Here is a 22,968-nt window from a genome sequence, read left to right as displayed (position 1 = left end):
GAGAGATCATGAATCTTGTTCTCCCTCGGGATTTATGATCTCTAAGGTGATTGTGCTGCTCACATATTCCACCAACTCGGGGTGCTTTGAAGAGCATGTACAAAGTCTGCCAGCATATGGAATTTTGGTGTAGCGACCTTTAATCACTGCCAGTGGTAGGAGGTTGAGTCTCACAAGTTCCGTAGCGGTTCCCATTGCTCTAGTGAAATACTGCATTTCAAATGCAACATCCATTTCACCACACAGTTTTTCACTTGCTCCATCTCCATATCATACTTTAACAGCAGTTTATATATTTTGCCTTGTAAATTAAGTTTTGTTTGAAATATCTTTTCAAAATCAGTAAGAGCTACCACAGACTGAGTAGGGAACTTACATCTAACTGCAACTTGATGGCATTCCAAGTCCTGTCAATGCCTTCTTTATTAAAAGTATCACAACTTTTCTATTTCCCTGTAGTTGTTAAAGTATTTTTGTATTTAAAACAGTCCATTCTAATATTTTGTCCCTTATCAAAGGAAGAGACAAACACTGCTGATCCTGTAGTCCTGCAATGGTCATTGTTCATTGTGCTGACTCAATCAATGGACATTGGATGTGCCATGGGATGTGCTGACCATCGAGGTTAGCTTTTTAGTGGCGGTTACATCTGCCAGATGGGTTAGGAAGCTAGCAGCTGTGTGGGCAGACCCTCAATATTCAAAATTTTTCCCTGGGAGTGTTAAGAACAAGTTTGTCCATTGCACCTAAAATTTTGTCAAAGTTACAGAAGTCTCAGGAAATTATATTACCTGTGTTTTTTTCCTCTGGTCTCGTCTGAAGCTGAGAGATGTTTGTACCCTCTGAATGTGCTGAGAACACTTTTGTTTTATTTACAGAGGACAAAAGATTTTAGAATACAAAACTGTTTATTTGTATGTTTGGTGGGTCCTAATAAGCTTCTCTCCAGGTGGAGAGTTTCTACTCGGGGTGTACACTTTGGTCGCCGAACCAGCCAACGCTGCTGGGCAGGGGCGGCGACAGTGTCTGCACACAACCCGGCCGCCACACGCAGGCACAGAGCTCTGTGCCAACTGGTGCGCTGGCACCACCCCCACCCCCAAGGCCGCAGTTCTGGCCGCTTCGGGCTCCAAGGGCTGTTTCGGCGGCCAAAGCACACAACCCTTGTTTCTACCATATGGAACTGCTCCACTGAGGCTGCCACGGGCTGCCCGCTGCACATGAGGGGAGTGGCAGCGCCCATGGCCTTCCTGGATGGAGTTCCACTGTTGGAGATTTGTCGTGTAGCGATGTGGTCCTCAGCAGAGACCTCTGTTTGCCGTTACACACTGGATGTTCACTCTAGTGGGGAAAGCAGTGTTACATTCACTGTTTAAATAAAGGCATGTACCTACCCTCCTTATGTCAAGCGGGCTAATATCCTCATGTGGGAACTGCACAGAAGATAGACAATGAGCTATAACTGTTTTTCACTGAGTATCTCCTGTGCAGGAACACAGACCCTCCCTTTGCCCCCATTGCATTCCTTAGGTTTGATGGTGTCAGAAAGACTGAGGGGGAAGGTGCTGCAGTGTAGTAGGAGCAAATAAATGTAGGAGTAGCAAATAAATTAGTTGGCAAGCAGCACCATTAGAGACAACTTGAGAAAAACCTCTCCATAGCAGGCCTGTTCATCTGCAGGGCCCCATGTGTTCCTGCTCAGAAGATACTCAATGAACAACAGTTACAGATAGCAACTCTGTTTTACCCAAATGAGTGATCTCCTAATTAATTTGGGGGATTTAGTGTAAGGAGAAAAGTGAGGGGGAGAACTCAGGATCTTCACCAATTTTTATTGCGAACCCCTTAGAGAAACTCAAAACAACCTGTCATGTTAAATTGGAAAAGCGTTTTGGGGGGAGAATTTAAGAAGTACAGCAAACAAACACACAAAAGCTGACAAAGAAAATAAAGGATTTAAAGGGAGAATGTATTTTGACTTGAAGAGAGATCCTTAGATTTAGAAGCCGAATTATCATCATTTAATGGAAGAAATGCCTGCATACATATAGGGGTGCACGTATGGTGCCAAGAACACACACACAGCTATGGTGCAGCATGCTGAACAGAAATGTTTGGGGGTTCGTGAAACACAGTTTGTTTTTCCATTGAGCTTTGGAGAGAGGGGAAGAACAATGTCAATGACTTACCTCTCTTCAAATGCAAATTGGCCTAGCCAAGGAACAAAGGAGTTCTTCCAGCCTCTTCCCCCTCCTGGGGGCAGGTATTGGGGTGTCGGGGGAGGGGAGGAGAGAGCCTCTTTTCCAGTGTCCGGGAGTGGGTGGGACACAGAAAGTGATATTAACCCCTTGAACCAGGGGAAGGTCTCTTTCACCTGCTGACCATCAAAGAAGAAGGTTGCTCTGGCCTGAGAGGAGGTGGGCAGCCATTTTGGATCATGTGGCTGCCAGGTGAGCTGACAAATATATAACAGGAACTTGTAACCTCTTATGAAAAGGACCTATTCTATATTTAACTTCAGATAGGGTATGTTTTAGCAGAAGGACTGCATTTCACCCAATTTATTTAGGCTTTTTTGCTTATCTCTGTGCTGTGCTAAAGTGATGCTTATGAAACTTGTTTTTAATAAACCGTTTATAAATTTGAAGGTAGCAATGATTCTGACCTACATAGAGCTCTCTCATCTTGGAAACACTAGAATTGGATGGGGCAGCTGGGAGTCCTGTAAAATGATTAGGTGGTAGTGGTTATCCAGAAGACCCTTTTGCAGAGTTGGTGGGAGATGGCAACCTTCCTTCTCCCTCACACTTGTCTGCAGCTGTGATGGAACATACCTGCTTTGGCTTTGTCAGCCCTGTTCTGCCTGGTTGAGGACATTCTCATTTAAAGGTGGTGGTGGCGGCAGCAGCAGCAGCAGCATCCGAGGCAGGGGCCAGACACTGGCCGAAAAGCAGAGAAGCACCTTATGCCTTGGCAATTATTTACCCAAAGAACTCCACAGGGGTGCTGGCAGGCATCCCCCAGAAATCAGCCTGGTCAGATGGCCAAGAACCTTAAAGAAAGGCAGGAGGATATCAGCGGACTCCAGCTGTCAGCATCTCTGAGAACCACAGCCCTTGGGAGGAGCAGTTTGGTCTTCTAATGGAACATCCCCAGGATCTCAAACAAACTGGAACATCTCGGATTCCTTGACACATGTCTAAAAGCTCCAATTTTGTCACGTAGATGGCATTGGTGCTGCAGACCGGAGACGATGTCTGTCTGCTTTTTCCGTCTTTCAACCTGCCCTGCCCTACCGTGTGCGGGGACAAGCAGACACAACTTTCCAGCAGCCTCACTGCAGAGAGCCTTGTGTTGCAGTGGCAGGATAGGGATGCCAGCCTCCAGGGGGGCTCAGGGGATCCTCCCAGAATTACAGAGGGTCTCCAAACTGCAGAGATCAGTTCCCCTGGAGCAAAGGGAAGGCTTTGGAGGGCCATGACCACCTGGGGTCCCAGGCCCAATTCTCCAGGAATTTCCCAACCAGGATCTGGCAATCTGACCCCCCCTCCCGGCCCCCAGTTGAAAGTGGACAGAGGGGACCTGACATCCCCAGTGGCAGCTGCTGCCAAAGCAACGTTCTCAGGAAATGTTCTCACAGCCAATGGGACCTCCAGCCTCACTGGGCAGAAGCCCCACCTCTGTCACCTACTCAGCAGCCCTGGGACAGAAAACTGGGAAAGGACCTCAGGCCCCTCAAGCAGCCGTCTCTACTAATCTGTCATGGGGTGGGAAGGGGGCGCATGTCCCTTCTGTATTGCCTGTAGTAGAGGTACGCATGATACTGGAGCTCCGGTAAGACCATGCGGAAACAGCCTCTGTATTGGTCCGTGGTGAGGTTTGGCCTCAGCCTGTAGCCCAGAATGGTGACACTTCTTGGCTGCCAGGGCCGAAGCTCATCCGGCACGGTCTCTGGGCCAACAGGCTCCCCCACCAGACACCTCCCTGCAGTTTCCTGCAGCAGGGCCCGGAAGGTGACCAGCTCCTGCTTCATGCGTACATAGCCATAGCGCTCCACCTTGTGCCAGAATATGCTCTGGAAAAATCGATACAGCTGCACGTCAAGCCAGTTCCAGGCCTGGATCTTCTTTACCAGCTCCTTGGCCAACGGTTCTTCCTCCTTATGACGGATATTGAGCCGAACGTACACCAGCTCTTCCATGTCCAGCCCCAACAATTCCCGCACAAGAAGCAAAGACTCATCAAAATATTCGGCAATCATCACCAACTGAAAGGTCTGGTTGAGCGTTTCTAGCTCTCTTGCCCACTGGCCGCTCTGCGTGGCTTCCTGGGTCATGTTCAAGCCCAGGTCAAAAGTCATGGGGTTCCTGGCCAGCCCATTGCTGGCATCTTGAGCATTATAGTACCGGCCGGTGGCCTCGAGAAACGCAAGAAGTGGCCTGGAGTGGTTGGCCAGTGGCTGGAAGGCAGGCACAATGTTCTGGTAGTAGTGGAAGACAGACAGGAAAGTCTGCACTGGGTCGCGCAGGATAGTAAGGAAGACGGCTGGAGGGGGCAAGACAGCCCGCACTTCCCCCACGTCCAGTCTCATGTGGCTGCAAAGCAAGGTGAAATGGGCCGTGGGCCCTGGCAGGAGATCTTCCACAAAGTCCCTGGAGAAGCGTTCAGGATAAGCAAACTGATAGGAATAGCGGGGAAAGGCCACGGTCAGGTTGTGCCGCTCGGCAGCACGGAACAATATGTTCTGCACGGTGCTGCTCCCTGTCTTGTGGGTTTTCAGAAAGAGAATGTTGAAGGTCCACCCTTTCCCCACACTAGCTTGTCCTGACCTCCCCTGCTTCGCTATAGAGCGGGTCGGGGTGGTCTGCTGACGAAGGTGGAACGGCTTTGCCCTCGGGTTGATCGTCAGGCTTTCACTGTAAGAGAGGGCCACAGGAAGGTGGATCAACATGCGCAGCTTGGAACAAAGGTAATTCAGAGAAGTAGGTTAATGCCTGGAAAGGCTGCTTGCAGGAGCTCAAGGAAGCTGCAAAGTGGGACTACAGGCACCAACTGCTTGTGCAATCCTTGAATGGTGAAGCACCACATCCTACATGTTCATGACTACAAAAAGCTGGTCTTAGGCTGTGCGCATAGGGCAGCCGGGTTGGTCTGCAGTGAAAGAGCTCAATTCTAGCCCAACAAGACTTTTTGGGTTGTAAGCTTTTGGAAGCCAAACTTGGGGATATTCCCAAGCTCATTCACACGTTTAGAAGAATGGAACCCTCAACCCCCCCCCCGCCCCACCCAGCTGAATAGGGTCAAAGTATTCTTAGGGTGATTTTTTGCTCTTTGGCTTTTCCCCTCTGCCCTAACTAACCTTCTGCATTGTTCTTCTGCAACCTGACTCCTCTATCATCTTCTAGCTGGGATATAAGGACTCAGAAGCCTCCATTCTAGCTTTTGACAGGCCCCCAATCACTCCACTGGAGCTGTGAGGGTTGAGGACTGGGCATATGAAAGACTGCACATTGTGAAGAGGGGCCCATGCTGGAACTTATCATCCATTCATCATCCACGGTGAACCTTTTCCTGTGGGCAAGGCCTGTTTGGCATATGATGGATTTTAGGCCCATTCTGTATGGATGAGTTTTGTATATATCTTTTTTTTTATTGTACAGAGTGCTCAGTTTGAATTTTACCAGTGAGGAAGGCTTTTAGCCAAAATACCTTTTAACTTGTAGATGCATATTTGAACATCTGTCTCTATAACAGGCCTAGGCACTTACATGCAAAGCCCTAGGGATGTGATTTTTAAATGACATTTAAATACTTTAGAATCATAGTTGGAAAGGGCCATTCAGGCCATCTAGTCCAACCCCCTGCTCAACGCAGGATCAGCCCTAAGCACCCTAAAGCATCCAAGAAAAGTGTGTATCCAGCCTTTGCTTGAAGACTGCCAGTGTCCTAATTTCTGAAAATTATGATAGTCTTTTCATGAGCTTAGTGTGTTTTGACATAATTCTTATTTTTTGGTCTCAGCATGAAGGTTCCATTTCTTGTGCAGGGCTGCTTGCTTTCCCCCTTACTTTGGTGAAACAGGAATCCCACCCTTCACTTACTCATGAGCCAGCACATTCAGCTCACCTGTTCAGGCCATTCATATGGCAGAGACCAAACAAAAGCACTTGGTTTTCTGTTGAAACCCAGCATCATATTCGCTGTGTGAATGAGAAATCAAAGCCCATGCCCAGGAGGCCTGTGGCAAAGAGCACAGCACCACATGCCTCAGTCGGAAAAGGGCTGTCATTCTCCATGGAACAGCAGGAGCTGGCGGGTAGCAATCCAGAAATACAAACTCTGGAGGTCAGGAAATCCTGTTGAGGTATCCCAGGAGGAGCAAACTCCCAAGAACAGAGAAGCAAGGAAGTGACAATGCAGATATGCCGGAGCATAGCCAGTGAATGGCAGATACGCCTGCTCTGAGCCCCAAAGGGTCTCTTACAGCAGTGGTCCCCAACCTTTTTTGGGCCAGGGACCGGAAGGGGGGGGAGAGGGAGGCCCAGGGACCAGAGGGGGGGAGAGGAAGGCGTGCCAACAGCCACGCCTCCCCCCCCCCCCGCGGCCCAGTACCGGTCTGCTGCCCGGGGGTTGGCGAACACTATCTTACAGGCTCTTGTAGAGCCAGCTTGGGGTAGTGGTTAGGAACACCAACTTCTAAACCCCGCTCCTACCCCTCATGCAGCCAGCTGGGTGACCTTGGGCTCACCACAGCTGATAAAGCTGTTCTGACCAAGCAGTTCTGTCAGGGTGTCTGCTGTGGGGAGAGGGAAGCGGATGATAAGCTAATTTGAGAACCCTAACAGAGAAAAAGTGGCCTATAAGAACTGACTCTTCTTCTTCTTCTAATGGAGTCACACACCAGGACTCCTCAATTGCAAAAAGAGAATTTCTGAGCAAGCAATTTCTGGGGGTGATCTTTGCAGCCAGCCAGCTCACTTGAGAGGAGACAGATTCACCCCTACAGCGAACAGAGCCCACACCTGGATGGCCCAGCCTAGCCGGATGATGCCAGCTCAAAGAAGCCAAACTGGGCCAGCCTGGCTCAGGACCCAGAACCCCCAAGGTGCTCTGCTGACGGGCCAATGGCCAGCCTCTTGCCTTGAGAACCCCACCCTAAGTCAGCTGCCCTCTGATGGCCCTTTCTGCTTGGCGGGCTTAGACTGCGCGAGAACTCCCCGTCTAGAGCAGCCATAGTCCCCAGGAGACAGACCAGCAGCACTTCTGCTCCTTTGGGACCTGCCTGCAGACTGAGTCGGGGCCCTGGGAAGATGAGGCTGACCTTTCCAAGGCAGCCTCTGCTGACCCAACAAAAGCAGCAACAGCCCCTCCCCCAGGCTGGTCCAAAGTACTCACTGTCTGACCAGGGGCCTGAGGAGCAGCAGCAAGAGGAAGAAGAGGAAAGCCACCACCCAGGAGCGGCGCTTCCAGATGGCAAAGGACAGCCAAAAGCAACTCATGTCCCTGCAGTTGCCCAGAGCAGCGACCTCAACGGCTGGGACTGACGCTCCCAACACCAAACCTGCCCTCTGGCTTGTGCTTCTGTCCTTTAAGCCTCTCAGCCAGGAGACTGGCCTTATGTCACCTCTCTAAAGCTGCTCAGAACCTTGGCAGGCGGGCAAGGAGACAGAAGTAAGGGGGCAGATAGGGTCGGAGCGGCCACCTCATATCCTCAAGGATGCTGCTCCTAACCAGGGGGACCAAATTCAGATGGGGGTGGTGGGAGCACCAGTCTTTTCACTCCTATTCCACACAGGCAAGGGATGTCACTGCCTTTCCAGCAATGACCAAAAATATTACCAAAACCCAGCAGATTGTACAAGGGGGAGATCCACAAGGGCTCAGAGAGAGAGGAAGTTTCAGGCCTTCCCATTGGTCCCTTTCCCTTGCTGGCCCCTCAAAACTTTTGATCCCACCCCCAGCAGCTGCTTCCCACCTCCCCACCCCCCCAGCTTCTCTCTGCTCCCTTACCCACATGGCCAAGCAGATTGGGGGAAGAGCTTGGAGTGGAAAGGGCCTGGCCTGGGGGACTAAGAGCTACACCTCAGCTCCTGCTCTTGAGCAAAAGTGCCACCTTCCATCCAGCAAGGCTGCATGGGGACTGGGATGACCCCTACAACGCATCACGCAAGATGATGCTAGCAAGGCACTATTTGGGGCTGTAGTAACAACCCAAAATGCTGCTCTAATGTCTTGCAAGTGCAGGGATGGCTTTTTAGTTTTCACCTCCTTTTCAGGGTCCCTGCATTTGCAGAAATATTTACCCAAGTTTAAAAGTGGCCCCACTGTGCAGATTTTTTGAACTACATGCTAAAGCCAACTGGATAGAGTTTTATTGAGCAGAATTGGTACTTTGGGCAGTTTTAAAAATGTGTGGGCCAGCAATCCAGTGGAGGGTGTAAGAATGGGGCACAAACAATAAAATGGTAGGTGGTCAAGTTCAAGGAACACCATTCTGCAACAGCCACTCATCCATCGATAAGGACCCTAAACAGGCGGTCGGAGGATTTTCGTATGGATTACCTCTCTCAAAGCTGTTCTTGAGCCCTTGACTAGCTGCTCTGTCACCTCCGGGTCACAAAGTTGGAGGGGCTGCCTCGGTGCGGGGGGAAGGGGGAGGGAGCAGGCTACTTATGTCCACCAAGCAGGAAAAATGAAGATTCTGGTAAATCCCAGCCTTGAGTGCTTCTGAAGATCGGCAGAATACTCCTATTTCATCTAGGGGGCATTTCCTTCCACTTAAGGTAGATCAAGGTGGGTAGCTGTGTTTAGTCCGTCTACAGCAGCAGAAAAGGGCAGGACTCCGAGCTGAAAGATGGCAGGGCATGAACTTCTGACAGTCACAGCACTAAAGAAGTAACTGAAGAGGCAAGCACTGACTTCCTTGAAGAAATGTGGCCAAACGGTGGCTCTCCAGTTGTACATAGACTACAGTTCCCGCCCATGAACATCTGGAGCCATCCGTGCCATATATTCTCTCTTTAAAGCGCAGCTTTGCTGAATGGATTTGGTACCAATCACCAACGGGGCTGCTGATACTGCTTCCTGGACTATAGCAGCCACTCCCTTTCTCTTGAAAGCAGAAGCCAAAGCCAAATGCAGGCATGGTAGAAGACCCAAGGGATTTATCCAAGTAACAGGAACTTGGATCACAGAGCCTTCTTTTGCAGCACAGCAACCAGGATGGAGCACCCTTGGGTGAGCAATGGTTGCTTCCTTCGTGAGGTCCAACCAGCGCAGCTCGGCTCAAGGGCAGACAGAACAGTTCTCCCTGTGTCACTTGGCTCCACCTGTCTTGCTGGACTTCTTCTGCTGTTTCTTCTGTCTTTCCCGAAGCAGCTGGCGGTAGTGCAGGCGCTTGGGATTGAGGCCATAGGCCTGGAGCCGATAGCTGCTGAACTCTGAGCCCCCAACCCGCACCTTTGTGCCCAGCAGCAGCCCCTTTCTGCCTCTTCGCCGTCTTGGGCCAGATAGAGCAGGGGCAACCTTGCCCACAACCAGAGCCGGAGCCCTTCTAGGAGTTCCAGTGGGATGCCGGCTCTCCTCTTCCTTGCAAACGGGGCTGACGGGGGACGGCTCTTCAGAAGGCAGCTCCTGACATGAGGCATTTTCTTGGCTCTTCTTTCCTTTCTTGCCTGGGGGTGCTGTGAGACCCTCTGCTTGGCCCACCCTGCAAGAAGATGAAGCATAGGCATTTTTAAGAGTGCTACAAGGTGAAAGAAATGGTGAAAAGCAAGGGAAGGTGAGAGCCTTGTAGAATTATTCATTTATCAAATGGTAGATGAACCCACAAGAGGTTCAGCCATACTGGACCTGAACAACAGGCAAGAGTTGGTGGATGAGGTGAAGGAGGTGGGGACCCTAGGGGGAAGTGACCATGTCCTCATAGAATTCCTTTTGAGATGGGGAGCCAAGGAAGCTTGTAGCTAGACATGGATTTTCGTAGGGCAAACTTTAATAAACTCAGAGACATGATGAGTGTCATACCATGGACGAAAATGCTGGAAGGGAAGGGAGCATGTGGGCGCTACTCAAACAAGAGCTATTGCATGCTCAATCAATGACTATCCCAGAAAGAAGAAAACACTGCAAGAGCTCTAAGAAGCCTATTTGGATGAACAGAGAACTTCAAGAGGAACTAAGAAAGAAAAGGGTGATGTTCAGGAAATGGAGGGAAGGACAGGCTCTAAAGAAGAGTACCTACAGGTTACTAGGCACTGTAGATCATCAGAAAGGCCAAAGCTGAGAGTGAGCTAAGATTGGCCAGGGAAGCCCATTGTAACAAGAAAAGATTTTTCAGTTATGTGAGGAGCAAACGTAAAGTAAAGGAGGCAATAGGCCCACTGTTGGGTGCGGATGGACAAACTCTAACGAAAGATGCAGAGAAAGCAGAAAGGCTTAGTGTCTATTTTACATCTGTTTTTTCCCACAGGTCAAAGGGTTTAGGCACATTTAGAGATGGCAGTAGCCAAAGGATAGTGTCTGGGTGGCAGGTTAACATGGATAAAGAGGTTGTCGAGAGGCAATTAGCTGCACTGGATGAGTTTAAATCCCCTGGTCCGGATGAAATGCACCTGAGAGTGCTCAAAGAACTTTCCAGAGAACTTGCACAGCCCTTGTCCATCGTCTTCGGGACCTCTTTAAGGTGGAGGTGGAGATGTCCCAGAGGACTGGAAGAGAGCAAACATTATTCTGATCTTCAAAAAAGGAAGGAAGGATGACCTGGGAAACTACAGACTACAGACCCGGGAAACTACAAACTACAGAGTCTGACCTCTGTTGTGGGGAAGATAATGGAGCAGATATTAAAGGGAGCGATCTGCAAACATCTGGAGGACAATTTGGTGATCCAAGGAAGTCAGCAGGGATTTGTCTCCAACAGGTCCTGCCAGACCAACTTGGTTTCCTTTTTTGACCAAGTAACAGGTTTGCTGGATCGGGGAAATTCGGTTGATGTCATTTACTTGGATTTTAGTAAACCTTTTGACAAGGTTCCCCATGATGTTCTGATGGATAAGTTGAAGGACTGCAATCTGGATTTTCAAATAGTTAAGTGGATAGGGAATTGGTTAGAGAACCGCAATCAAAGAGTTGTTGTCAATGGTGTTTCATCAGACTGGAGAGAGGTGAGTAGGGGGGTACCCCAGGGCTCGGTGCTCGGCCTGGTACTTTTTAACATATTTATTAATGATCTGGATGAGGGGGTGGAGGGACTACTCATCAAGTTTGCAGATGACACCAAATTGGGAGGACTGGCAAATACTCCGGAAGATAGAGACAGAGTTCAACGAGATCTGAACACAATGGAAAAATGGGCAAATGGACAGAGGTTCAGAGATGACATCTGCAAGTTCTTTTAGTACCCTTGGATGCAGTTCATCAGGCCCAAAAGACTTCATTTCATTTAAAGAAACTAGGTGTTTGTCGACTGCTCCAACAGTGATCCTAGGCCACCATTCCCATCCCTCGTGTTGTGTTACGTTTTTGCCACACCGATCACTATTTCCCTCACAAGAGAAGACCGAGGAGAAATAGGAGTTAAGCAGTTCAGCCCTCTCTTCATCATCTGTTATAATTTCACTTTCTTGTCCTCGCAGTGGTCCTATGGTGTCCTTATTCTTTTACTTGCATGAAATATAACTAAAGAAGTCATTTTTGCTATGGTTAGCATTTCTTGCTTGCTTAAGCTCATATTGAGCTTTAGCTTTTCTAACACTCCCCTACAATTTTTGGTTATTAGTTTATACTCATCCTTGGTAATGAAGCCTTCCTTCCATTTCCTAAATGATTCTTTTTTATTCCTCAAATCATTTGACAACTGCTTATGGAGCCAGCTTGGCTTTCTTAGGCTCCTTCCATCTTTTCTTCTCAAGGAAATTGTTTGTGATTGAGCCTTCAGTATTTCACTTTTAAGAAACTCCCAGCCCTCTTGGATTCCCAGCTCTTTAAGTCTTTCTGACCACGGGACTCTACCCAACATGCCTTTAAGTCTTTTAAAATCTGCTTTCCTGAAGTCCTTGTGCACCAAGGATCTCCAGAACCCCGCCCCCACCCCCAGGCGCTGAAGTCCCAAAGGGATCAGTCTCTGCTGTGTTCACACAGCTTGTCGAGATCGTTGGCTTTGCCCAGCATGCCAGGGGGTAGATCCCTCATCAGAGGAGTTGACTCCCTCTTGGGTTAGCTCCCTGACACTAATATTTTAGCCTGTTTGTTAGGGTGAGACCTCTCCCAGAGAAGCTCCTTTGGAGGGATTAGGGAGGACCGAGACCTGGTGAGTTTGAATTTTAGTTAATAGGTTAGCTATAGTTAGGTGAGAGGGAGGAGGGGCTTGGGAAAGATGGGGTAATAGTTAGTTAGCTTGTTGTCTAGTTACGTGGTTGTTAGCTGCTAAGGTTGGAGTGCCAGGGTGCCTGGGTTCCGGAGGGGATGTAGGGAGGGGATTAGTGCGGGGTTGGAACTCCCAAACATTAATGGCCAGGGGAGATAACGCTGTGGGAGAAGATTTGACAATAGAAGGGCTGGGAGAAGGTATTGTCCCATCCCAAGATACAATGGGGAGGAGGCTAGGGTGGCAGCGACAACGATGCTGTGCAATGCCTGGTTGATTAACAAGACCGCAACTCTCTGTGAGTACCTCAACTCAACCCAGAGCATGGGGTTGACCTGGCATGCGTCACCGAGACCTGGGCAAGAGAAGGCGAAACAGTCGCCTTGAAAGAACTTGCTCCACCTGGATCCTAGGTCCTTCATCAGTCTCAGGCCTCAGGGGTGTGTGGCCTATAACGCTCTCCCTACACCATCGATCCTAGGGGTGGAGTGTATTGGTTCAGGGTCGGTTGAGAACTTGGCCACCTGGTTGGTGTACTATCCCCCTAACACACCGCCAGCTGCCCTGTTGTGGCTGCTTGAGGTGGAAGTTCCCCAAGCTCCTAATCTTGGTGGGTTTCAACATCCATGCAGAGTCATCATCTTCAGAACCTGGATCAGACATGGTCTTGACCATGGTGACACGTGGTTCCTGCAATTTCTTAACGGCCCCACTCATCAGGTTGGCCACATCTTGAATTTGATCTTTGGCATGGTGGTAGAGGTGGATCTACTAAAGCTGTCCCATGCCCTCCTGGGTCGCCTTGGGGGCATACGTTTGATGGCTTCAGTCCAAAGTGGACAGGTTGCTGGCCACCACTTGCTGCTTGAATTGGATCCCTGTCCCTCTTGGCTCTTCAAACGAGATCAGAGGACAGGAGGTCCCCTCTGGGAGATTATAAACTCCTCCCTCACATTGGGGGAGTTCCCAGAGGGATTAAGAGGGCAGCGGTGCACCTGTTGCTGAAAAAAAATATTGCTTGACCCCATGACCTGGCTAATTAGCACCCTGTCTTGCACCAAGCATTTCTGGAGAAAGTGACTGAAACTGTCATGGTGGATCAGCTCCTAGCATTCTTGGAGGAAACTTTGGCTCTTGATCCTTCCCAGGGTGGAGAGGGGTGGAGAGGTGGGCAGCATTTGACATGGCTGATGACAAGTTGGAAGCCTACCACCTTGCCAGCACTGGAATTTGTGAGACAGCACTTCAGTGCCTGGTCTCCTTTCTCCAGAACCAGACACAGAGAGGTGCTATGGGCGAACAGCAATTCCGCATGTACCATGTTCCTTGTGGGGTTTCACAGGGTGTGGTGCTCGCCCCTACGCTCTAACATCTTCATGGGCTCTCTGACCCAACTGGTACCGAGTTTCAAGTTGGGTTGTCACCAGTATGTGGATGACACCCAGCCCTATCTCTTGATGGACGGCCACTGGTCTCCCCCAGATCGATTTGCTGGATGTTTGGAAGTGGTGACGGTTTTGATCAGGCAAAGGTGGCTGAAACTCAGCCCCTTCAAGACAAAGGTCCTGTCGTCTGGGGTCCTGGGCCAGATTTGGAAGCCCTCCTTGGCTGGGGTGCAAGTTAAGATCTCACCCACGGCATGGAACTTGGGGGCAATCGTGGATGATGACCTATCGATGGATGCCCAGGTCACCAGACTAGCCCAACTTGCATTCTCCCACCTATACCAGGCCCAGCTACTAGCACCCTGTCTTGGGACCACCTAGCCACAATGAACCAAACAACATCTCCAGATTAGATTTCTGTAACTCAGTTTATGCGGGCCTTCCCTTATCCTTGACCCAGAAACATTAGCTGGTGCAGAATGCAACTGCTAGAGTTGTCTCTGGAACATCTTGGGAGAGCCCAAATTCAGCCAGTGCTGAGGCAGCTGCACTAGTTGCCCCAAATCAAGTTTAAAGTTCTGGTGTTGCCCTTTAAGGCCATTTGCAGCCTGGGCCCAATGTACTTGAGGGACCATCTTACTTCCTCTGCCCCCCCCACAGCGCTCTGTAAGGTATCATTGGTTGGAGGTCCCTGGCCAGTGTGCAGTTTGTCTGGCTTCAACCAGGGCCTTCTTGGCCTTGGCTCCTACCAGGAGAGCTGAGGGACTTGCAGGATCTGAATCAGTTCCACAGGGCCTGAAAGACAGGGAGGGGGCAAGAAGGGAGGGGGGGGCTGCCCTCTCCCTCATTCTTTCTTCCCCCCTCCCCGCTCTCATTGATGCATCATCAGGCGCCTGAAATTATTGTTGTTGCTGACGGCTTAGATGGCGTTGGGTAGCGGAGGGTGGGTGGGATGTTTTAATGTTGTTGCTCTCTTAACTGATGTAAGCTGCTGCGAACGGCAGTCTATAACAGTGGTCCCCCAACCTTTTTATCACCGGGGACCAGTCAATGCTTGACAATTTTACTGAGGCCCGAGGGGTGGGTAGTCTTTTGTCGAGGGACATCGCCACCGCCTGAGCCCCTGCTCCACTTGCTTTCGCACTGGTGCCCCTGACTTCCCGACACCCGCTGGGGGGTGCTGCCAGCAGCAGCTGCGCAGTACCACACCAAGGGGGAGCCCCAGCCATGGCAGCCACCAGAGAGCACCAAAGATGAGCCGGAGGCAGAGTGGCAGGGCAGCCCCCAAGGCAGCAGCTGCTGGGGAGGAGGACGAGGAGGAGCCGTGGCCCGGTACTGACTGATCCACGGACCGGTCCCGGTCCCCGGACCGGGGGTTGGAGACCACTGGTCTATAATACTAATTAATCAAGTAACAAGGAGCTAGCAACTGAAAGCAGAATGAACTGTACTGAACAGCTAATGGAGGAGATGGACCTCCCACTTCTCACACCAGCTTCCCTAAAACTGGTGCAAAGGAAGACTGCAGACACTTCTCTGGATGACCCATGTTGCCACCACCCCCATAACATGTGGCATGACTCACCCATTACGGACCACAGTAAGCAGCCACATTCTGCAATCTGTTTGGGATATGTTATGCTAATTGATCAGATTAATGGACTCAGCCAGAAGCTGGAGAACCAGATATTTCTGTTGCTCCCTGCCCCCTCCAAGTGTGAGTGAGTTCTCATAGTTTCTGTACCAGGGAGGAGGTGCAGCCTGCATGCCTACACCATCTTCAACTGCCTCCTTTCTCTCCCCCCTCAGTCCTCCTTGAGCCTGCCTGATAACGTGGGTGATGATGTCACTTCCACAAGGCCAGCTGACATCACTTCTGGGGTTCCTTGAAGCCTGAAAAATTGTTTCAGGGGCTTCTCTACAGTCAAAAGTTTGAAAAAGGCTGGGTTAATAACAAGATACTTTTGGTTCCCCGCTTCTCCATCCCTGAGAGCTCACATTGCCCAAGCCCCAAGCATACGTACTCTGCCCAAAGGGATTTCAGAATCTGTTGCTTCTTCCAGGTGTTTTGGCCTTTCCACTCATAGACCTGCTTGTCCTGCAGCTCTTCCTTCTCTGACCTGCAGGGAAACCAGATACCCTGGTCAAAAACTCCTACGCATAACTGAAGACCCAAGACAGGTACACCCACAGATTTTGGGTTAGGAGAGGGAGAGCAAAGAGGTCCCCCCAAAACCAAGCTCAGAGACCAGTTCCATAATTTATTCCTTCCCCAATATTCTCTACTTCATTACCCCCCAGTTGAGTAACTTTTTCATTATGATAGATTCAAATACACTGAAACAAGGTTTGCTCATGCAGTTCCCTGCCCATGCAGACACACCCCACCTCCTATGCTTTCCCTTCATAACCCACTCATGGGCACTGCTTCTAGCCTAAGAAATCTTGAGCTCTTTGGAAAACTTCAGGGGTGAGCTCTGATTCCGGAAGTGTCCTAGAGGCCTTCCCCTCCCACCAAGCCCAGCAAAGTCCCCAGTTCCATGAGGAGATTCAGCTGTCATCAGCCTTCACTGCCAGCTGCACCTGCATTGGCTCCAGATTGGAGACAAGTTCAAAGTGCTTTTTAAGCCCTAAACGGTCTAGGATCAGCCTACCTGTAAGACCCTCCTTTTCCTCATATCCCCTTTCCAAAGAGCACTGAGAACTTCAGAGCAACAGCTGCTCAGGGTCTCTGGCCCAAAAGAGGTCTGGCCCTGGGAAGGCCAGTAGAGGCCTTGTCAGGCATTTTGGGGATGGCAGGGAGGAAGCGCTTTGTAGCAGTGGTAGAAGTGCTGGCAAGGACTCCGCCCCTCCCTCCCATGTCCTGAAAAGGACCCCGCTCCTCCCTTCGCAGCCCCAAAAGGCGTGCCAAAGCTTCTGCAGACGTTTTCGGGGGGGGGGGGCATGAAGCACTCAGTGAGGGTTTTCAGGCAGTGGCTGACCCTGGCTGACCCGTGGAGCCCCGCCTCAGCCTGGCAAGGTCGCGGCAAGAGCCATGTGGAGCGGCAGGAGTGCGGGGACGTGCATGCCTTCTCCCTCCTCCTCAGCACCACTGAGGCCTAGCAAGGTGACAGCCGGGGCTACTCCAGGCGGGGGTGAATCATAGAATAACAGAGTTGGAAAGGACCTCATGGGACATCTATTCCAACCCCTTGCACTATGCAGGACACTTACATCACAATCATCTACTGTAACCTGCCACCCCTTGAACCTTCACAGAATCAGCCTCTCCATCAGATGGCTATCCAGCCTCTGTTTAAAAATTTCCACAGATGGAGAACCCACCACCTCCCGAGGAAGCCTGTTCCACTGAGAAACCACTCTGTCAGGGGTGAGCACTGGTGGGGGGCTCCCTTCCTCCTTCCCCACCCCCACAGGCCTTGCAGACCCAGGCCCCGGACCCTCCCTTACAGCTCCCACTCACCACCTCGCACTTCTTCCAAATAGAAGCCAGAGGGGGAGGCATGCATGGGCTGGACATCATTCCTGATAGGCCATTCGTTGGATGGCCGGCCAATCAGGGATGGGAGAGCTGGGACAGCATACCTGACTGGTCGGCTATGAGTGCAAACTCCTCCCAGCACCCTCTTACCTTTTATTTATATGTACTGATACTGATGTACCGACTGATGATGTTTCATTGTGCCCTGAACAATATGTGAGGGTGGGCTAGAAATAAATTTTATTTTTATTCCTCTTCTCCCTCTGCCCCTGGTGCACAAACCTGTACATGCAGGCCTTCCGCAGAGAACACCAGCGGTTCAGCTCCTTGTCATCAGCAGCCAAGATCTTTGGATGGGTGGAGGGAGAGAGAGTGGTGTGAGGCCTGGTGCTTCAGTCACTGCCCACCAAGGGAGGGCATTGGGGGCTCAGAGCTCTCTTCTCCTTCCCCCACCCACCATGGGAACTGTTACCTCCTCTGTGGAGAGACCATAGCTGCAGGGAACCACATTGCGATACTTGAAGCGACACGGCAGATCTCCAATCAGATCCTCATAGTCAAGGCGGTAGAACTCATCCAGGTACTTCTCAAATGTCTCTGTTGCTGCCAGAACAAAACCAAAAACCCCAAGAGGGTTTTCATCAGAGCATAGAGGCTTGATGATCCAGCCCAGCCCACCAACCCAAATGCTGATGCTCCTGCTGCACTAGCCGCCCTGCTGTGTTCCGTTAGCTGCGTCCCTCTGAGCTGAGATGACCATCTACGCCCTGGGTGGGCAGCAGCATACGTGAACCATTATTCCAGCCCTGGAAACCCCTTGGAAGAAGATTTTGCTTAGCTGTAACTATCGAAAAGCAAGAGCCTCTTGTGGCGCAGAGTGGTAAGGCAGCAGACATGCAGTCTGAAAGCTCTGCCCATGAGGCTGGGAGTTCAATCCCAGCAGCCGGCTCAAGGTTGACTCAGCCTTCCATCCTTCCGAGGTCGGTAAAATGAGTACCAAGCTTGCTGGGGGGGTAAACGGTAATGACTGGGGAAGGCACTGGCAAACCACCCCGTATTGAGTCTGCCATGAAAACGCTAGAGGGCGTCACCCCAAGGGCCCGACGTGACTCGGTGCTTGCACAGGTGCTTTACCTTTTAACTATTGGAAATAAGCCTCAAACCTGTGGCTATTCACTGATTCATAGAGCAGCCAACTGGCTGGCTTCCTGGATAGAGACTCCAAGGGAATGGAAAACGTTTAGCAAGACCATCTAAGGGAGGCAGAATCATATCTTTGCAGCTTTACTTTGAATTTCTTGCTCAGCCCATTGCAGTGCAATGGGAGTCCATCCCATTGGATAGAATGAAGCAGATGGAGGCACTCTCTTTCGGAGCCCCTGGACATGGACTCCGTGGTCCAATCGTTCTGAAATTCAGAGGAGGGTTAGCTACCCTGAAAGTTTGGAGACTGTAACTGGAATCCCCTCCGGCCCCAGGAAAGATGAGAACACTGGAATTCCCATTAAGGTCAATGGTGCCATTGACTTTAATGGGTGCCGAAGCCGAATCAGGCCCCTGGTGCAAAAGCCTAGTTTTGGTTTGGACCTTCAAGGGCCTTCGTGGTCAGGGACCCACATATCTGAGGGACCGCCTATTTCTCTATGCCCCCTGTAAGGTTTTATGCTCTGCAAAAGGCGATTCCTGGCCCCCAGGAAGTTCGCCTGGCCACGACCAGGATCAGGGCCTTTTCGGTCCTGGCCCCAACCTGGTGGAACGAGCTCCTGGAAGAGCTGAGGGCCCTGTGGGAGGAGCTTTCAGCATTCCGCAGGGCTTGCAAGACAGAGCTCTTCTGCCAGATCTATGGTTGAGGCCAGGGCATGGAAGATAGCCCCCCCTAGAAGAGAGCACCACCAGGCCAGACTATCGCCACCAGTGGACCACCTCATTGTTCCCCCTAAGGCAGGGGTAGTCAACTTGTGGTCCTCCAGATGTTCATGGACTACAATTTCCACGAGCCCCTGCCAGCATTTGGAGGACCACAGGTTGACTACCCTTGCCCTAAGGCACACCCTATAGTGGCGGGGGGGGGGGAGATTTTTCTGCTGGGATATAGTTTTAATGGGGATACTATAGTTTTTGTGGGGCTTTATTGTGTAACTTGCCGTGAGTCGGCTTGCTGGGAAACAAACTGAATAATACACCCCAGTGCCCCATTTGCCTTTTCTACTGCCGTTTGCCATCACTCAGCCGCTAAAACGTTCCCCAAGTATGATGCCAGTCCAAGAAACAGTCTTACCCGGGTCAAAGGGCTTTCTCTCTTTCTGGAGGGCTTTTGCAAACAGCGACTGGCGCCTCTTTTTGCCTAGCAGGGGGATCGCCTTCTTCCGTTTCTTTTTTGAAGACACCGGCTGCTGGGTGGGATCATAATCAGCATCCATCTGGGGGAGGGAACAGACAAACAGCAGAGGCAGTTGAGAGGCACCCCTGGTTAATCACTTCTGGCCCTCCAGGCAAGCGAGAGAGATGGAAGAAAGACCATAGGGTCCTGGGTCTACACCCAGAAGCCAGCAACCCAGTTCTCTGAAGCTCCACAGTCAACCTCCTGAGTCTTGTACATGTGCAGCCACTGAGAATGGGATAAACTCTGCTAACAGATCACAGCAAGACCCACTCAGGAAGGACTCCTGAGAAATGCAGCTCTCATTTATCTTCAGAACACTGAGCAGCTGTTAAAGCAGAAAGGGGCTTGGAGTTTGCGAGGAGTGGAGAAGAGGGGGCCACCACTTCAGCAATTTCCATGGCCAATTCTGCTTGCTGTCAGATGCTGAAACTGGGCCCTGATCACAAACTGCAGATAACCCAAGGCACCTCATTCTTTGCCTGAGCATTTGCATGCTGCTTCTCATGCCTCATCTCATCTTCCACCAGCCTCTGCAACACTGGAGTGGCAGGATCAAGGAACAGCACCTCCCACTGGTTTCTCCCCCACCCTGGTAACCAGGGATGAGACCCCCAATAAGAATGCAGACGTACCACAAAGTCAGGATCCTCGCAGTGCGGCTGGAATTCCTCCGTTTGCTGCAGGGAAGCCTCAGGGTCCTCCTTTCCTGTCCACTTATCCCAATTCCACTCATCTCGATTGGGAGAAATTAAAAGATTTTACTTGTTTTCAAAGCAGTGACTCCAGATTCTGCTACTCACTGAAACCCACCTGGTCATTAGGTGCTGTGTCTGCACTGCAGAACAGATTGCAGGATCTCATTCTGTTAGCAAACAGAATTCTCCAATCTACAACAATCCCTTATACGACAAGGACCAAGGGAAAAGAAAAGGGGACCGCAGGCCTCTATAGCAGGCGTCCCCAACCTTTTTGAGCCTCTGGGTTCCTGACACAGCTCAGCAGACACAGCCACAAAATGGCAGCCATCAGAGACAGAGCCAGTCACAAAACAGCATTTTTTAAATCTGCATGGCTAATCAGTTCTCCAACAGCCAAAGGTAAGTCTGCTGGGCTAAAGTGCCACTTGGCCCCAACCACTTCCTAAAAATTCCACAGGCACCCATGTTTGGGGACCCTTGCTCTGGAGGAACTAGGTGACCAAGATTCTCATTTATTTATTTTTTTTTGCCACTGCCACACAAGGGGGATCTCTGAAGCTCAACTTTCACTGGAACAATCCTGCCAGCCTCTGGGGCCAAAAGTACAGTTCTAACTGTGTAGACAGATTCTCCAAGAGGCTTTCAGCTGAATTGGGGCAACACATTGCCAGCATTCTGCCCTGGCCCCTCGTTGCATTCCCTCTCTTGAACAGACACACCCTGTGGTGGGTGCAGAACAGCCCCAACCCCACCCCACAAGCTGCTAAGAGTAAATTAAAAATTCTATGAGCAGATAAAAATGGCCATGTGCAGCCTGGAATCTTCCCAGTGGCCTTCAGGAGCCACGGCTGTTTGGTTTCTTCCCATTTCCCCATCCTAGGGTTCCTTCAGAGCCTCTTGTGGCACAGGGTGGTAAGGCAGCCAACATGCTGTCTGAAGCTCTGACCATGAAGCTGGGAGTTCAATCCCAGCAGCTGGCTCAAGGTCGACTCAGCCTTCCATCCTTCCGAGGTCGGTAAAATGAGTACCCAGCTTGCTGGGGGGTAAACGGTCATGACTGGGGAAGGCACTGGCAAACCACCCCGTATTGAGTCTGCCATGAAAACGCTAGAGGGCGTCACCCCAAGGGTCAGACATGACTCAGTGTTTGCACAGGGGGTACCTTTACCTTTAGGGCTCCTTTATGAAGTCATCTAATCCCCCCCTTAAAAGACAGTGGCTCCAACATGAGGACTCTAAGGCTACTGCCAAAGCTTTCTGCAGCCATAACCTTGCCCACCAAGCCCCTTGCCCCAAGACTTCCAGCGCACCATCGCTTCCATCCTCTGCTTCAAACTGGGGCTTCACTTCCTCATTGATGTCATAATATTCATCTCCAAAGAGTTCCTAAAGAATAAGAACATCAGCATTCAAGAACTGTCTCTCCTCCAGGGGTGCTTGGGTCCTGATTCATGTCCCCTCCCCAATGCCTCCCCCCCCCCCAGCGCTGCTTGCATTCAATCGTGGCTTCCATTTCAACTTTCTAACTTCCCAGCACTGATCTCTGCTTCTGGTATCCTGGAAAGCACCAGAGAATCCTTCTAGGCAGTGGAACTTCCTCCCTGGACAGGCCTGAGACAGATGGCCACATCTGGAATCACTATGGACCAGATGAGCCATGAGGCTTGCAGCTTGCCCATTCCCCCTGGGGGCAATGGCCTTGGCTTGGCTTCCTGAAACACAGGGCAGAGGCCACACTGGGGAACTGCACTCAGGGAAGCTACACATGGCTCAGCAAAGGGCTCTTGAGACACTAACTTAGGACTTTGCTTATGTGGAGGAGGAGGAGGAGGAGGAGGGGGGGAAGGGAGTGAAAGATGACGTCCTAGAACAGACAGACTAACCAGTTGGCAACTAGTCAAGAGAGGTTACATACGGAAACATGGCTAGAACTGCCATTAGTATTTGCACGAAAGCAGCAGGTGACCTGGGAAATGCGTCAGCAAATCCCATTAATTTTTGATCTCCATGAGCCAAATAAACTGGACTTGTCTAAGGAACTGCCTTTGTCCATTTTACATTGTGGGGTAATGACAGTACCTCACCTCCAATGTAGAGACCATGCTGCCCTACATTTGTGAGGCACAGTGTGAACGTACCATGGTTCCACCTCAAGCAATAGGGAATGCTGCCTCACCTCCATGAGCTGGTCGTGCTGGGCAGGGTCAAAGTCCGTTTCCAGGTGCTCCTCATGGAAGGGGTTGGTTTCACTGCCTGTGATCTCACACAGCCTCGCCAGTTTCTGCAGGATCTCCTGTCGCTTCAGGTTTTTCAGCTGCTTCAGTTCCTCCTGCTTGTGTTCTCTGGCCTTCAAGGGACAATGCACAGCATGTGGACAGGTCACACATTGGGGCATCCTTGTACCCACCTCTGCCCCAGGCCAAAAGGAACCCATTGGGCCAGATCCCCCTCCCCCTTATGAGAACCCCCAGAGACGGTACTCACTTTCCTCTTGCGCACATGGATCTCCAAGCGCTTCTCCTTCCGGCGTTCATCTTTTTTTCGCACTGAAGTTGAGATGACGCGGGGATGCGAATGAATCTGGCCAGGGTGGGGGAGGCAGAGAAAGTGGGAAAAGATTTCCTGCACAGGAGGCCAGAGACATCAGCCTGCGG

The 22,968-nt window shown here is 50.9% G+C and overlaps 2 protein-coding genes across 2 annotated transcripts in view; both read right to left on the bottom strand.

Annotated features, from left to right (window-relative positions):
- Positions 1-1,812: 1,812 nt before the first annotated feature.
- LOC143841611 (galactosylceramide sulfotransferase-like) lies at positions 1,813-7,940 on the bottom strand. The gene is made up of 2 exons (XM_077346136.1): positions 7,396-7,940; positions 1,813-4,916 (listed from the first exon to the last, which is right to left on the bottom strand). Exons 1-2 carry the CDS (start codon positions 7,497-7,499, stop codon positions 3,761-3,763), a joined length of 1,260 nt encoding a protein of 419 aa, XP_077202251.1. The 5' UTR covers positions 7,500-7,940; the 3' UTR covers positions 1,813-3,760.
- A 410-nt stretch (positions 7,941-8,350) lies between these two features.
- KRI1 (KRI1 homolog) overlaps positions 8,351-22,968 on the bottom strand; it is a 32,209-nt gene continuing 17,591 nt past the window's right edge. The window contains exons 11-19 of the mRNA XM_077346135.1: positions 22,799-22,894; positions 22,491-22,661; positions 21,625-21,700; positions 20,249-20,349; positions 19,512-19,653; positions 17,706-17,836; positions 17,516-17,580; positions 15,777-15,872; positions 8,351-9,709 (exon numbers count right to left, since the gene is read on the bottom strand). Of these exons, the coding sequence (XP_077202250.1) occupies positions 9,316-9,709; positions 15,777-15,872; positions 17,516-17,580; positions 17,706-17,836; positions 19,512-19,653; positions 20,249-20,349; positions 21,625-21,700; positions 22,491-22,661; positions 22,799-22,894 (1,272 nt within the window). The 3' untranslated portion in view covers positions 8,351-9,315. The remainder of the gene's footprint in view (positions 9,710-15,776; positions 15,873-17,515; positions 17,581-17,705; positions 17,837-19,511; positions 19,654-20,248; positions 20,350-21,624; positions 21,701-22,490; positions 22,662-22,798; positions 22,895-22,968) is intronic.

This window comes from Paroedura picta, chromosome 7 (assembly GCF_049243985.1).
Source record: "Paroedura picta isolate Pp20150507F chromosome 7, Ppicta_v3.0, whole genome shotgun sequence".
Lineage (NCBI taxonomy): Eukaryota > Metazoa > Chordata > Lepidosauria > Squamata > Gekkonidae > Paroedura > Paroedura picta.
The sequence above is the reverse complement of the archived record's forward strand: the minus strand, read 5'-3'. Positions and strand labels throughout refer to the sequence as shown.

What these genes read in the sequence shown, in the direction of transcription:
- LOC143841611 (XM_077346136.1), bottom strand. Translation starts at nt 7,499, where the DNA reads ATGAGTTGCTTTTGGCTGTCCTTTGCCATCTGGAAGCGCCGCTCCTGG. An exon ending in CTCAGGCCCCTGGTCAGACA is followed by an intron (nt 4,917 to 7,395) that starts GTGAGTACTTTG and finishes CCTCTCTTACAG; the next exon opens with TGAAAGCCTGACGATCAACC.